The sequence below is a fragment of the Apodemus sylvaticus genome, chromosome 18 (genome assembly GCF_947179515.1).
Source record: "Apodemus sylvaticus chromosome 18, mApoSyl1.1, whole genome shotgun sequence".
In the NCBI taxonomy this organism is placed as follows: domain Eukaryota; kingdom Metazoa; phylum Chordata; class Mammalia; order Rodentia; family Muridae; genus Apodemus; species Apodemus sylvaticus.
Genome location: NC_067489.1, coordinates 38,826,095 through 38,839,876, shown reverse-complemented (window position 1 = coordinate 38,839,876; position 13,782 = coordinate 38,826,095). Strand labels below are relative to the sequence as shown.

The 13,782-nt window shown below is 42.9% G+C and overlaps 1 protein-coding gene across 1 annotated transcript in view; it reads left to right on the top strand.

The window, feature by feature from the left end:
- Positions 1–2,853: 2,853 nt before the first annotated feature.
- The window catches only part of Asah1 (N-acylsphingosine amidohydrolase 1), a 31,959-nt gene continuing 21,030 nt past the window's right edge, over positions 2,854–13,782 (top strand). Inside the window, exon 1 of the mRNA XM_052162155.1 lies at positions 2,854–3,022. Within this exon, the coding sequence (XP_052018115.1) occupies positions 2,948–3,022 (75 nt within the window). The 5' untranslated portion in view covers positions 2,854–2,947. The remainder of the gene's footprint in view (positions 3,023–13,782) is intronic.

The window sequence follows — 13,782 nt, the reverse complement described above, 5'->3', positions numbered from 1 at the left end:
GTACACTTTTAGCATTGGGAATTGAGTAGATTTAAAAAAAAAAAAAAAAAAAAAAAGATCAGACACCTGTAATATTAGCAACTTGAAAGGCAGAGTAAATTCTAGTCCAGTCTGGTGAGACCTTGCCTCAAAATATAAGAAGAGGACCAGGGATAGGTGTCACCAATGTGACCTCTTGTAGTATTTGCAAAGCCCTGAACACTCAAAAAAAAAAAAAAAAAAAAGCTGTGTGTCTGTGTGTCTGTGTGTGTGTGTGTGGGGGGGGGTATGTGCACAAATATTGTGGTAAGGGGAGATACATATATAATATACATACATAATATGATGTACTATTAAGAAAGTAGATTTAAATTTTAATTTATCTGAAAAGAAAAGAATCAATGTATATGGTAGGTTTTGAAAGTATTTATTTATATGAAGATGGTGTATAAAGTTACCATGCCAATTTATGTCAACTTCCTTTACAAAGCATGTGTGTTAGATCACCTAACTACAAAATACTATTTCATAAATAAAAGATACGTTTGGGGACATGCTGGAAATGCTCTCAATAGTAACGTAGATGAGTTAGTCAATTAGCCATCTGATATGGTAATCGATATGTAAAAATGGGACTTTCTTTAAGCTTCATAGTAATCCAGCAGACTTGTCACTGGCCACCTGTATCCAGCCTTACAAACTTCCCAGAGTGAGGTCCCAGTCCTCACAATGGCTCCCCTTTAATCTGCTCTCCTTCTTTATCTCTGACCTAACTTACTTCTCCCTCATTCCCCAGCCGCCACCGCCACCAGACTGGCTTCTCTGGTGTAGCTGAGTAAGCTAAACATGTTTAAAAAATAACAGTCTTGTCTTTAGATTTCTGCCTAATGTCCTTGGTCCTTCGTTACTATTTTGTTTTGTTTCTATAAAATGCCTTTATTTTAAAAGCATGTAAGATAATACACATTATTTCCCCCAGTTTTCGGTTAGCATGAAGAAATGAGCGTCAAAGTCCTAAAGTAGCTGAACTTAGTACTGTAATTTAAGAATCAGGTTGTAGCAGTCCACTTGTTAAGATGTATTAACTTATGCACTGAACTTGAAACTGTATACTGATGCAGGACAGCTTTGATGTGTAATGTGCAAAGTGTAATCTTTTCACCAGAGTAAGCACAACTCTTGAAACATTTATCATTTTGTGACACAAAGCTTTTGTTCCTCCTATTCTCCCTAGTCTGCCTTTGCACTACAGATACCCACTACAGATACCCGTCTCCTGGATGCTTTCCTGAGCATCTGTCAGACTAATTCCACCACTTACTGTTCAGACCCTCTCCTTTCAGTCATGTCTACCCTGCCTAGATGTTAAGAATTCTAGTCCCCTTCCTAGCTTTTACATTCTCAATACTCCTTGACCTTGCACATTTCCCATCTAGTCAGTTTCATAAGGGAAGAACTTTGTGTCTTTTTGTTGCTTCCTCAAACCCTGAGTCAAAGTCCTGATATATTCTGTTTTGTTTTATTCTGGAGATGAAATCTTGCTATTTTGTCTGGGCAGGTTTGAAACCCCAGAGTCAGTGACTGAAGATAGTTTTCTGCCTCGAGTCAAAAAAAAAAGTTTTGGCCTGGCGGTGGTGGTGCACACCTTTAATTCCAGCACTCTGGGAGGCAGAGGCAGGCAGATTTCTGAGTTCAAGGCCAGCCTGGTCTACAGAGTGAGTTCCCGGACAGCCAGGGCTATACAGAGAAACCCTGTCTGGGAAAAACAAACAAACAAACAAACAAACAAACAAAAAACAAATCCAAAAAAAAAAGTAAGTTTTGTCCGATCTTGGTTACTTAAGTGTTTCTTAATCCTGTGTTGGGTTCCAACATCTAAACTTCCTCAAAAAAAAAAACAAAAACAAAAACAAAAAACAACAACAACAAAAAAACCAACAAAAAAACAAAAAACTTATCATCTGCCTCCAAATTTAGGTGGTTTTACACCAAAAAGGAGAAATACTCGGATCCCCAGCACAGGGGTGGGGTGAAGATTAAGATAGGATTTTAATGGTCCTGCGTGAGCTTTAAAGAAGCATTTAAAGAAAAGCCCCAAAACTTCTTGAGATGCCTGTCGTCGAAGCAAAAAATGCAAATCCAGAAGGCAATTTTTCCTGTTGGATTCTAGGTAACTCACCCTGTTTCACCCCTGTGTGAAAGCCAATCAAGTATTGCACTTCTATCTCCTTTTCGAAGTAGACTGTGAAGGTACCAAGTACCTATCCTAACTTCTCATGGTCTAAAGGAAAACAGGAGTTGAGTAACGCGACAAATACATCGATGAAGGTCCCACCCCTTCAACCTCTCCAATCCCGGACATAAGAGCAAGAAATTAAAGTCTAAATCCTAGGAGTTAGCAGTGCCTTATTTGAAGTACCTAGAGTACCGGAGAGACGAAACTTCCGAGCCTGACACTTGTCCACTCTGGTAGTGATCCCTCCGGCAGGATGGATGGATTGGGTGACTCACTTGGGGCCAGCTTTCCCCAGAAGGCAAACTGCGTCTGACCTAATGCTCTGAGATTCTATCCCTTTGGTGGGCTCAGGAATCGCGCCGCCTAGGAGCCAATATCTCTCGAGACAGTGGGTGTCCAGCCCCGGAATCTCGGCACCCATGTCTAGCTGGAAAGCCCCACGCTCCCAACAAGTGAAGGCCGGAGGAAAACTGGAAGCCCCGCCCCGGGGTGCGGCTAAGACTGGACGAAACCACTGCCAGGCGCGCTGGGGGCGCAGCCCCTCTCGGCCCTGAGCACGGACTCCGCTCTAGGGACTCGGCCCGGCGCTTTCATCTCTGGCTTGTCCCCTGCCGTGCGTGGTGTGGCCCGGGGTCGCTGGTCACGCGTCGGGGCGCGGCTTGCTCCGGCCGGAGGTGGTCCCTGCTGCGGCTGCCGCCGGAGTCCCTCGGAGCAGCGCTTGCAGCTGGGAAGATGCAGGGCCAAAGTCTCCTCACCTGGGTCCTAGCCGCGGCTGTCACCTGCGCCCAGGCACAGCAAGTGCCGCCGGTGGGTGAGCTCCAGCCGAGGCACAGACGCGGGGTCGGGGGAGGTGGGCGCAGCTGTGGCGGGGAGGGCGAGGGACATCTTCTCGCCGGCTGCATCTTCCAGGGGTGGGGGGCGTGGGGAATGCTCTAATTCGGTCCTGCGGAGTATGGATGCAAACGCGGCTTGTGAACCCAGGAGAAGTCGCTTCGGTGCTGTATGGACCGAGTACACATTTTAGGGAAGCCTTCATGAACGACTAGGTAGGATTCACGCATTCTCCAGTCGTAGTGTAAATATTTGAACTACCAGCTACTGTAGGCGGAACTCTCCAGAAAAACGACTGACTTTAGCTTTGGTATATTCTGCCTGGTTACCTAGTGCTTTCCCCTGAAGAAACCATCTCAGGAAGCTATGGGTCACATTAAGTCTTAGCTTAGATGATGGGAACCCCCCCCCCCCAACCGCCACCCCACCAGAAGGCTGTACTGGCTGTGGCCTTCACGCCCAGGCACGGAATGTCTGTCAGTACCGTGGTGCTGCGCGACCAAGTCACAAGGCCACAGACTATATATCCGCAAGAGACAGCGAGGGACAAACATGACTCTTATATTTAATAGAAGAGGAAGTAGCCCTGGAGTGAAAAATGTAGCCAGAGGTCACATCGTTGTTCACAGAAACATTTCTAAGTTCAGCCTCTTGCTCGAAGTCTGACAACAGGGTTTCATAGATTGATTCTATAAAGGCTTTAGAGTTGAAGACTTGTTTTGTTGCCAGATTTGTTAACTAGGAACCTGGATGCACCTTACCTGAGCCAAATGACAAGATGTTGAAAAGAGGCAAGACATTGGAAATGGGAGCAGTAGGAGTTCTTTTAATTAATTTATTCCTAGAAGGAGAAATGCTTTTTGAATTAAAGAGAGAGAGAGACAGACAGACAGGCAGACAGACAGGATATTAGCCAGCCACTAGAATGGATACTTTTTTTATTCGATATATGTTTTATTTACATTTCAAGTGATTTCCCCTTTCCTGGCTCCCCACTTCCTGAAAATCCCATAAGCCCTCTTCCCTCCCTCTGTTCCCTCATCCACCCCTTCCCACTTCCCTGTTCTGGTATTGCCCTATACTGCTGCACTGAGCCTTTCTAGAACCAAGGGCCATTCCTCCATTCTTCTTGGACATCATTTGATATGTGGATTATGTCTTGGGTATTCCAAGTTTCTAGGCTAATATCCGCTTAGTAACAGTGAGTGCATTCCATGATTGATCTTTTGAGACTGGGTTACCTCACTTAGTGTATGTTCTCCAGCTCCATCCATTTATCTAAGAATTTCATGAATTCATTGTTTCTAATGGCTGAATAGTTAGAATGGATACTTAGTAGATAAAAGTAGAGTGCACAGCAGGGCAGTGGTGGCACCCGCCTTTAATCCCAGCACTTGGGAGGTAAAGGTAGGCGGATGTTCCCGGACAGCAATGGATACACAGAGAAACACTGTCTCAAAAACACAACACAACAAAGTAGAATGGAGAATGGTGTACAGAGCAATTTCAGTGACCAAAACTCACATAGTATGTACAAAAAATTGAAAGATTATAAGGAAGAACAAAGCGTTTGCTCTAGTGTAGATAAAGAATTGATTTACCAAACTAGTTTGGGATTGAAAGAATTGCTGAAAATTTTTGTATTTGGATAGCCTGTGCCTTTTTTGCCCAAAGATTACCAAAAGGATGCATAATGGTTGAGCAAAGTAGGTTTAGTGTTAGATGTGAGGGCCTGATATACACCTTTTCAACCATGGGTTAAGTAACAACGAATTCTAAACAAAATACTTGTTGTGGAATTTGAGCTCAATCCAGGATTTGTTGTAGAGTGATTTTAGAAGCAGAGTGGATAACAAGTAGCATCCTTTGACTTAGCAGGAGATGGGGATTTTGTGTTTTGAGTTTCACAGTACTCTTTATCAGTGTATAGACAAAATCATGATATAAGCTTGCTTTGTCTCATTTTAATATCTCTGAGGAACTTAATTCATGTTTTTGTCCATGAGCAGAACGCAAATCCATCGGGGTCTTATAGGCCTGTAAGGTGTTAATGTGCAGCTGTGAACTCAGAGCAGTTTCATGTTGTGAGAGCTGTTTTTAAACGAAGATATCTTGTTGTTGTTTCTTTAGTTGTTTTTTTTTTTTTTTTTTTTAGTGCTAGAGTACTCACTCAGGACCTTACACATACTCGGCAAATGCTTAACACTATTATAGCGATATACTAGTTAGACCGCTAGCCCAAGCAAAATACTTCATTGTTTTCAAAATATGAAAAATTAAAAACCCTTCAATTGACTTAATAATTTTTCCTCACAACAATGGATATCAGAATCTCCTCAGTCTACTGATATCTGTTTGGGAAAGTATTTGTACAGGTCTTAACTGAAATGAGAAAAAAATAAGAGTAAAACAAAAATAGTAACTTTCCTTATCTTTTGGTTTTGTAGACATTCCGTAGTCATTGAACTCTTCTCTTATTAAAATAATAGCAAATTCAGGTGTTACATGGAGGGGATTTATTTCGTTTTAAAATATTCACTTACAAAATAAAAGTTGGGACCCTTTTTGTGTGGAGGCACTGTTAAAATTTTCACTGTTCTTAAAGATACTGGGACCCAGTTTTTGTTTTGTTTTGTTTGTTTGTTGTTTGTTTGTTTGTTTTTTCTGAGACAGGGTTTCTCAGTGTAGCCATGGCTGTCCTGGAACTCACTCTGTAGACCAGGCTGGCCTTGAACTCAGAAATCCGCCTGCCTCTGCCTCCCAAGTGCTGGGATTACAGGCGTGTGCCACCACCGCCCGGCTGGGACCCAATTTTTAAAAGACCCTTTAAGAGCTGCCTGAAATCCTGGCAAACTTATTCTCTGACAGAATGGAAGACAGTTATTTTGGGGGGTTTTGTTGACTTGTTTGATTTTTTTTGTTTTTTTTGTTTTTTGGGTTTTTTTTTTTTTTAGCTTGAACCATTATATTAATAATAAACTAAACTATGTGTAATGTAGCCTCGTGGTAACCAAATATATTTCAAAATGACCTTTGATAAGCGTGAATAAGGACAAGCTTTAAATGACAAATGAGTTCTTTGGTTTGGAACATTGACTGGGCTTTTTAGTTTTATGTTGGAAGCTTTTTTTCAGTGTACGTAAGTATAAGTAACTGAAGTTTATATTCACTATTAAATCTGTGAAGTATCAAGATATGCTGTGTAAAGAAAAGTAGCTAGTAGAGAAAAGTCCAGAAAATGAGCCAGGATATTGGGAGACCAGGCATAATGAGAACCTTTGAAGCCACTGGAGCGGACAAGCTCTTCTATGAAACGTATAAATGAGAAGATGAGAAGCAGCCAAAAGCTAAGTGAGTTTGCCATGTCTGTGTCAAGGGAAGAAGAGCCCAGCAAAGCTAATGCCGCAGCCCAGATGGGCAGGTTGCCGTGGCAGGACAGACAAGGAAGGCAAGGAGAACTTTTAAATACCGTTGAGAATGGAGCATCCATTCTGCTGGTGACTGGAAGTTATTGGTTGTCTTGTAGGTAGCACAGGGACAGAGAGGCAATGCAGCAGGATGCAGAGTGTGGTTGGAAGGGAAAGGACCTGCAGTGAGAGAAATGAACAGATTGGGACGAAGTGTGACTGGGAACATATGATTGAGTAATGAATTGCTAAAATGAGCTGATTTATTGTCAGCTACAGATGTGTGTGGTGCAACTGTTGGCATTAGCAGTGACTTTCACAAAGCTTCCATTAATCTCCTAAGCCCTAGATGATTTTGTCCATGTTGCTGAACTACAAAGGAAAGAATGCCCAGGCGTAAACTGTCCTTTTAACTAAGTGCTGTTCCAGAGTCCTTCCCAAATACTGGTATTGAGTCAGCCAACAAGACAAACTAGGCTGCTGCCCTCCTGGGTGGTTGATTCATCTAGTTATTTAAATATCAATAGCTTACTAGGGTGCATCCAGTTAAAACCCAGAAGACAGGAGAGCATGTCTTCATCTGGATGTGTCTGTGAGAAATTTGCCCTTGTCTTCAGTAAGGGGCCATCATGTAACCCTGCCCATCCTCCAACTTGAGATCCTTCTTCAGCCTTCCTGGTGCTAAGGTTACGGGCACACACTGCCGAGTCGAATTTAAAATTCTGTGTATATTAGTAGAATCATTCATTTCATTGAGATTCTCACTACTTTTGTAGGATTTAAATATATAAAGGACAACGTTTGCTACTGTTGAAGAATGTGTAGCATTGACTGATTTCTTAATGAAATAAAGTTCACTCGGTATTCATTTGTATTTAAAACCATTTTTAAAATCTTCATTATTATGTGTGTATGTGAGGAGGTCATAAGGGTATCAGATCACCTAGAACTAGAGTTTCCTGGTTGTAGACTCTGGGGCTCAAACTGAGATCCTCTATGAGAACAGTCTGTGCTCCTAACGATTAGTCCGTCTCTCCAATCCTGCTATGTTATTTTTATGTGTGTGTTATATTCAGTAACTAAACTTTACCTAATGAGTATGAAGGACATAAAGACGGATAATTTTGAATAGATTTATTTAAGTTGCTATCAAATAAGAAATCTTGAAAAGCCATTTGTAAGCTGAGGCAGGAAACTACACTGCCAGCTGGACTCTCGATGGGCATTTTTTGTTTCTTTTTTTAATTCGCCCCAATTTTAAATACATTGAAACATTGTTTTTCTTTGTCTCAGATAGCAACATTAAAGGGACTCTTGGGAGATGGGGTTGGGGAGAAGTGAAACATTGAGATTCTATTTGTTTTGTTGTTGTTGTTGTTTGTTTATTATTTTTTTCCAAGATAAGGTTACCCTTTGTAGCCCTGGCTGTCCTAGAACTCACTCTATAGACCAGAATGGCCTTGAACTCAGAGACGCTGACTCCCAAGTGCTAGAATTAAAGCCATGAGAGTCCCTGGCTTGAGAGTCTAAATTTCATTTTTTTTTTCCTCTCCCTGTGTCAAGGTAGAATAATATAGTAACAGACTACGTTTACCATACTGGCCAGTTATCTATTTAAAATGTTCCTCCCTTGATAAGCTTGTCTGGTATTCAAACCACCCCTAGTTAAATTCGGGAATCGTCAGAGACCTTAAACAGCGAATGAGTGAGATGATTCTGATTGTATCTCAGTGCTGTGTACTGGACTTGAGGGTGGTGTTCACTTGAAGAAGCCTGCCTTGCGGCTGAGGAAGCGTCTCTCTTTTCATCCTGGTCCCCAAACTAGCCCTCTATTTACATGACTTCCATGTGGGGACCTTGTGAGGGACTGAGATGCCAAGGTCTGTGGCTGTTGCCTTCAACTGTTTTTTTGTTTTGGTTTTTTGGGTTTTTTTTTTTGTGTGTGTGTGTGTGTGTGTGTGTATTCATGTTTTATTTTCTACAGCCATACTCTGGCTTCTCTTCACATCATAGAGGTCTTTGAGAGGCAGATTGTCATTTTCATGAGCGATGATAGCAGCCCACATTGCTGTAGCTCTCAGCTGTGACTCCCACACGTAGCCTGGCCTGGCTGCTTTTCGGTTCGTACCACTTGGACCGGTCATCTTATTTCCTGAGCACCCAACTGACCGTCACTTTCAGTTTCTCTCATAGGTGTTCAATAAGAGATGTGCGTGTAGTTTGGCTTTATTTTAGCTTTGGATCCTGTGCAGTGCAAATGTAATAAGGAAGCAATAGTCATTGTGTTTCATTTTTTACTTAATTGAGTCAGGTTACTGTGAAAAGATCTGACCTCTATGCAGGTTATCTGTGAAGGATCAAACTGAAGCAGTGTGTGTGTGTGTGTGTGTGTGTGTGTGTGTACACGCACGAGGCCAAAGGTTGGCATTCTGCCTCACCTATTGTTTCCACCATTCTTGAGATACTGTACTTGAGACAAACTCTCCCCAGAGCCATTTAACTGTGTTGGCCAGGAAGCCCTCAGATATGGCCTCTTTCTATGAACTGTTGCCTCTGGGGTAACAGATGTGTGCCATCATGTCTGCCTGATTCTCTTGGTGTGGGCTGGCGATTCAAACGCAGCAGCTATTGTGCCTGGGCAGCATGTACTTGGATCCCTAAGCTGCTCCCCAATCCCTAAAGCACTGCTCATATGGTTGTGCCATGGGAAGCTGTGAGTGGGTGAAGCCCTGGACTCTGATTCTGCACCTTACTAATGGAGCTCAGCCCAGCGTTCTGAACATGACCTACAATTCCAAGTAACATCAAGCTAAGCAAAAGGACAGAAATGGATGTTTGTAGATCAAGTCATATTGTTTAATGTTTATTTTTATTGATATGTATGTGTGCCATATAGGTGAGGACGCCCTCAGAGGCCAGAAGAGGGTCTTAGATCCCCTGGAGGCTCAGCCACAGGTGGTTGTGAGCCACCTGACATGGGTCCTGGGAGGTGAACTTGGGTCTTTTACATGAGCATTGTGTATGCTTCACTCCTAGGACATCCAGTTCTCAGGTCTAGTGTAATCCCAACCAAGTTTGGATGATTAGAAGAAATGTATCTTGCTAATGTTAATAGAAGTAAGAATTGCATGGCAAAGCTAGTAACTGTTCACCTTACTAAATGGTTTGCTTTTAGTTTTGGTTATTTTATGTGGATGGGTGGTTTGTCTGCATATATGTTTGTGTGCCACATGTGCGCAGTGCTCACAGAAACCAGAAGAGCATGTCAAATCCCCTGGACCTGGAGTTACCGATGGTAACTGGGGGCCGCCATGAGGGTGCTGGGAAGCTGGGACCTCTGGAAGAGCAGCCAGTGCTCTTTACCTCTGGGCGTCCCTCAGTCCCCTAAACGATGTTTTGAAAATTTGTCTTTGTGGTTGAAGACTTTCTTGAATGTAGCACTACTTTTATAGTTACCAACCTCAATCTTAATTAAACAAGGACTCGTGAATTTGGGGCACATATCCTTCACTGTAGTAACAGTTTCCTTCTCTCTCTCTCTCTCTCTCTCTCTCTCTCTCTCTCTCTTTCTCTCTCTCTGTCTCTGTTTCTGTGTGTGTGTGTGTGTGTGTGTGTGTGTGTGTGTGTGTGTTTGTGTTTAAATGGGGCACATGCACATCACCACTCATGTGGAGGTCAGAGGACAACCTTAGTTGCTGGTCCTCACCTTGCATCTTGAGGCCAGGTCACTTTGTTGCCTTTCCACTGCGTCTACCCTGCTACCCCCAGAAGCTTCCAGGGCTGCTCCTGCTCCTGTCTCCCATCTCCCTGTAGACGTACGTGCAGGGGTCACAGAGCTGCATGCTCTGCACTGCATGAGGGCTCTGGGAATTCAGACTCAGGTCCTCACACACGTCTTCCCAGATGGTGCCTTCACTCACTGAGCTAGCTCCCCCAGCTCCCCTTCCTTCTTTCTGTGACTGGAGACAGGGACTCAGAGCCAGTGGCTTTGAGCTCAGTATGTTCTGAGGATGGCCTTGAACTCCTGCTCTTCCTGCCTACACCTCCCAGAAGCTGGAAGTGTAGGTGTGCCCCATCTTGCTGTGCTTGCAAGGGCACTTACTGCTTTAAAATAACTTCAGGTAATGGTAATTTCAAACATTTAAAAAACGCCAGAGACTCATTCTCTGAAAGGTCTCCATGTATTGTGAAGTATAATCACACAAGCTAAAGAATTAATATTTGGAAATATATATCAGGTAAACATGGGTAGAGAGAATGGGATCGTACAGACAGGCTCCGAGTCCTTTTCTTCTCCAGTGCCCTCCCCAAGATCAGCCACCTGCAGCTGTCTCTGCTCTCACTTGACTCGGTGATTAGATGCTCAAGAATCAGTTCACTCGTTGCCAGTATCCCCTGGCATACTAGTTGTTTACAGCTGAGCTTCTTTAATTGATTGAGGCTGTGATGCATGGGGCACTAAAAACTAATGTTATCTCCATACATATTGCTATTGATAATGTAGTATACTATATATGTCTGAATTAATTAGGTTCAGGTGTCACTATCTCATCGAAACATGGATAAAAAGCTTACTTTAAACACCCTTCCCACTATCATTGTCTTCCTAATTGCTCTGTGGAGATAGCCCTCATGAGAAACAGCTCACCATTACAAGTGTACAACTGGGAGGGCTGAGGTAATGGCTCAGTGGTTAAGCACTTGCCAAGCAACTGTAAGGACAGAGCTCAGGACTCTGAAATCCATGGAAATGCTAATTGGGTGAGATGACCAGCAGGGAGTTCTCAGTCTTTCAGAGTGGAGACAGGGCTGGGGAAGTTGTTTGGTGGGTAGGGAAACTCACTGTGAAAACATGAGGACTAGAACTCTGATCCCCAGATCCCCAGAACGTGTGTGTGTGTGTGTGTGTGTGTGTGTGTGTGTGTGTGTCTACGCGCACGCGCTCACACATGTGTAGACACACACACACACACACAAACAAACAATAAAATAAATTCAGCATAGTCACAGAACTGGACAGTCATCACTGCTGACTTAGGACAGCTTACCCCCTAAGAGGAAAACCTCTGCATTTACCGTATTTCTCACTCTGAGCCTGAAGCCACCGCTAACAGAACCTCTCTCTATAGCCGGCTGCCTACTTCAGAGGGCACTATCCGCATGGCTCTTTGTGACTGGCACCTTGTACTTAGTGTAGTTGTTTTACGGTTCTTCTTCTTGTAGCTTATGACTTCTTGCCAAATGAGATTCCCTCACAAAACATAGCTCATTGTGTTTACCCGTTCTGCAGGTGGTGGACGTTTGAACTCTCCCGCTTCTTGGCCAGTATGAGTAACACTCCTGGAAATATCATGTTTTTGTGGAGGTTTATGTCATCCTCTGCCTTGGGATAGACGTAGGATCGGGACGTGCTGGGTTTGATGTCACTGTTTACCTGTCGAGGAACTGCCAGATGGTGTTGTAGAGCAGGTGCTGTTTTGTACCATGTGAGATGCTTCTGAGTGATCCCTTGTGCTGGCAGCATGAGTAATAGCCTCTCCGCAGTGGGAGGTGGTGCAGGGGGAGGTGGCACTGGGTAGCTCTCCTGTGCTTAGGGGCCATTAGCATTTCTTCCGGACCAAGGGCCTATGTGGGGCTTCTATCTATATGTAAAGTTGAGCTCCCTTTTTATTACCAGGTTTTACGTTTTTTTAAAAATGCATCATAGGTGTATGCTGTCGGATATATAATACACGGGGCTGTAAATGTGGACTCATTTTTGAACTCTTGGATCTGTTCCATTGTTTTATGTATTTATATCCATGGTAGCGCCCGCCAGTGTGTTCACGACTTATTGTGACTGTGATTGCTGTAAGGTTTACACTTTCTCATTTAAGGAGAGGATCGTCACATAGTAACTCACTACACTTATGACTGTAGTCAACTTTTAGTGTCATTTAAATTAATATTTTACCAGACACACAAAATAATAGATTTCTTTATGACATTTTCATACATGTATAGCGTGTCCTCTGCTCCTATTAGTACCCCAGCACTTTTACTTGTCTCTCTTCTCCTCCCCTTCCCCTCCCCCTTCCACTCCCGTCCCTTTCCCTTCCCCTTTCCACGGATCCTTTCCACCTTGCAGAGTCCCCTTCTGCTTTCATGTCCTGTGCGTGTGTGTGTGTGTGTGTGTGTGTGTGTGTGTGTGTGTATGTATGTATGTATGAGTGTGAGTATGTATATGTGTGTAAGTATGAGTGTGTGAGTGTGTTTGTGTGTCTATGAGTGACTGTGTGTATGTGTGTGTGCATGTCTAAATGAGTGTATATATGTGTATGTATGAGACTGTGAGTGTGTGTGTGTGTAAGTGAGATTCAATGAGACATGACACCTGTCTTTCTCTTTTCTGTCTGTCCTGCTCACCTCTCTAGACCCCGTCCTGTCACACACAGCCCCATTTCTTATAGGGTGTTTTAAAACTGAGTCCTCTGACTGTGTTCCTTTCCAAGATGATTTTAGCCATTCTTTATGCTGAAACCTGTGGGTTAATTTTAGGAATCTGATCATTTTCAGATAATCAAGTCTTCCACCCCACTAGCATGACACCTTTTGTTTACTTACTTTGTCTTTAATCTTGCTGGACGGTGTTCTGTAGTTTCAGGTATATTAAGTTTTGGATTTCTTTGGTTAAGTGTATCTCTAAATACTCTTTTTATCTTGTTTACGTGTTTAAGACCATTTCTGTCATATCCCAGATGGGCTTGAGCTATGGTCCTCCTGCCTCAGCCTGTGGGGTAATGGGATTATACATGTGTACTTTGTCTGTTGCTATTGTTTTGATGCTATTGTAAATAGAATTGTTTTCCTTTAATTTGACTTTTCATTATATAGATACATGATTGCTAATTTGGTATATTGTTTCGGTGTCTTGAAGCCTTATACTTAATAATTCCAGTAAGTTTTCAGTAGATTCTTTTTAACTTTCATATTCAGCATTGCAATGACCTCTTTTCTATTTAAGATGCTGTTCATTTCATTTTGTTGCCCTGTTTTCTTGGGCAGCACCAGACATCTTGTCTCTTCTGTGTTCTGTTTCCTTTTTCAGATTTTTTTGTTATTGTTGTTGTTTTGTTTCCACTCTTGTTTAGTAAATGTTGACAGGATTATTGCGAGTGTAATATCCCTGCCCAAACTTTATTTCTCATTGTAGAGCAGTAAAAATGGAAATGGTAACTGGTTTTACTTGCCTTTATTGTTCATTGCTGCACAGGGCTCAGCAGATGGACAGTCTAAGCTTCACCTCTCAACCTCCTCTTACTGCAGAGCTGGGCTTTTTACTTTACTTTC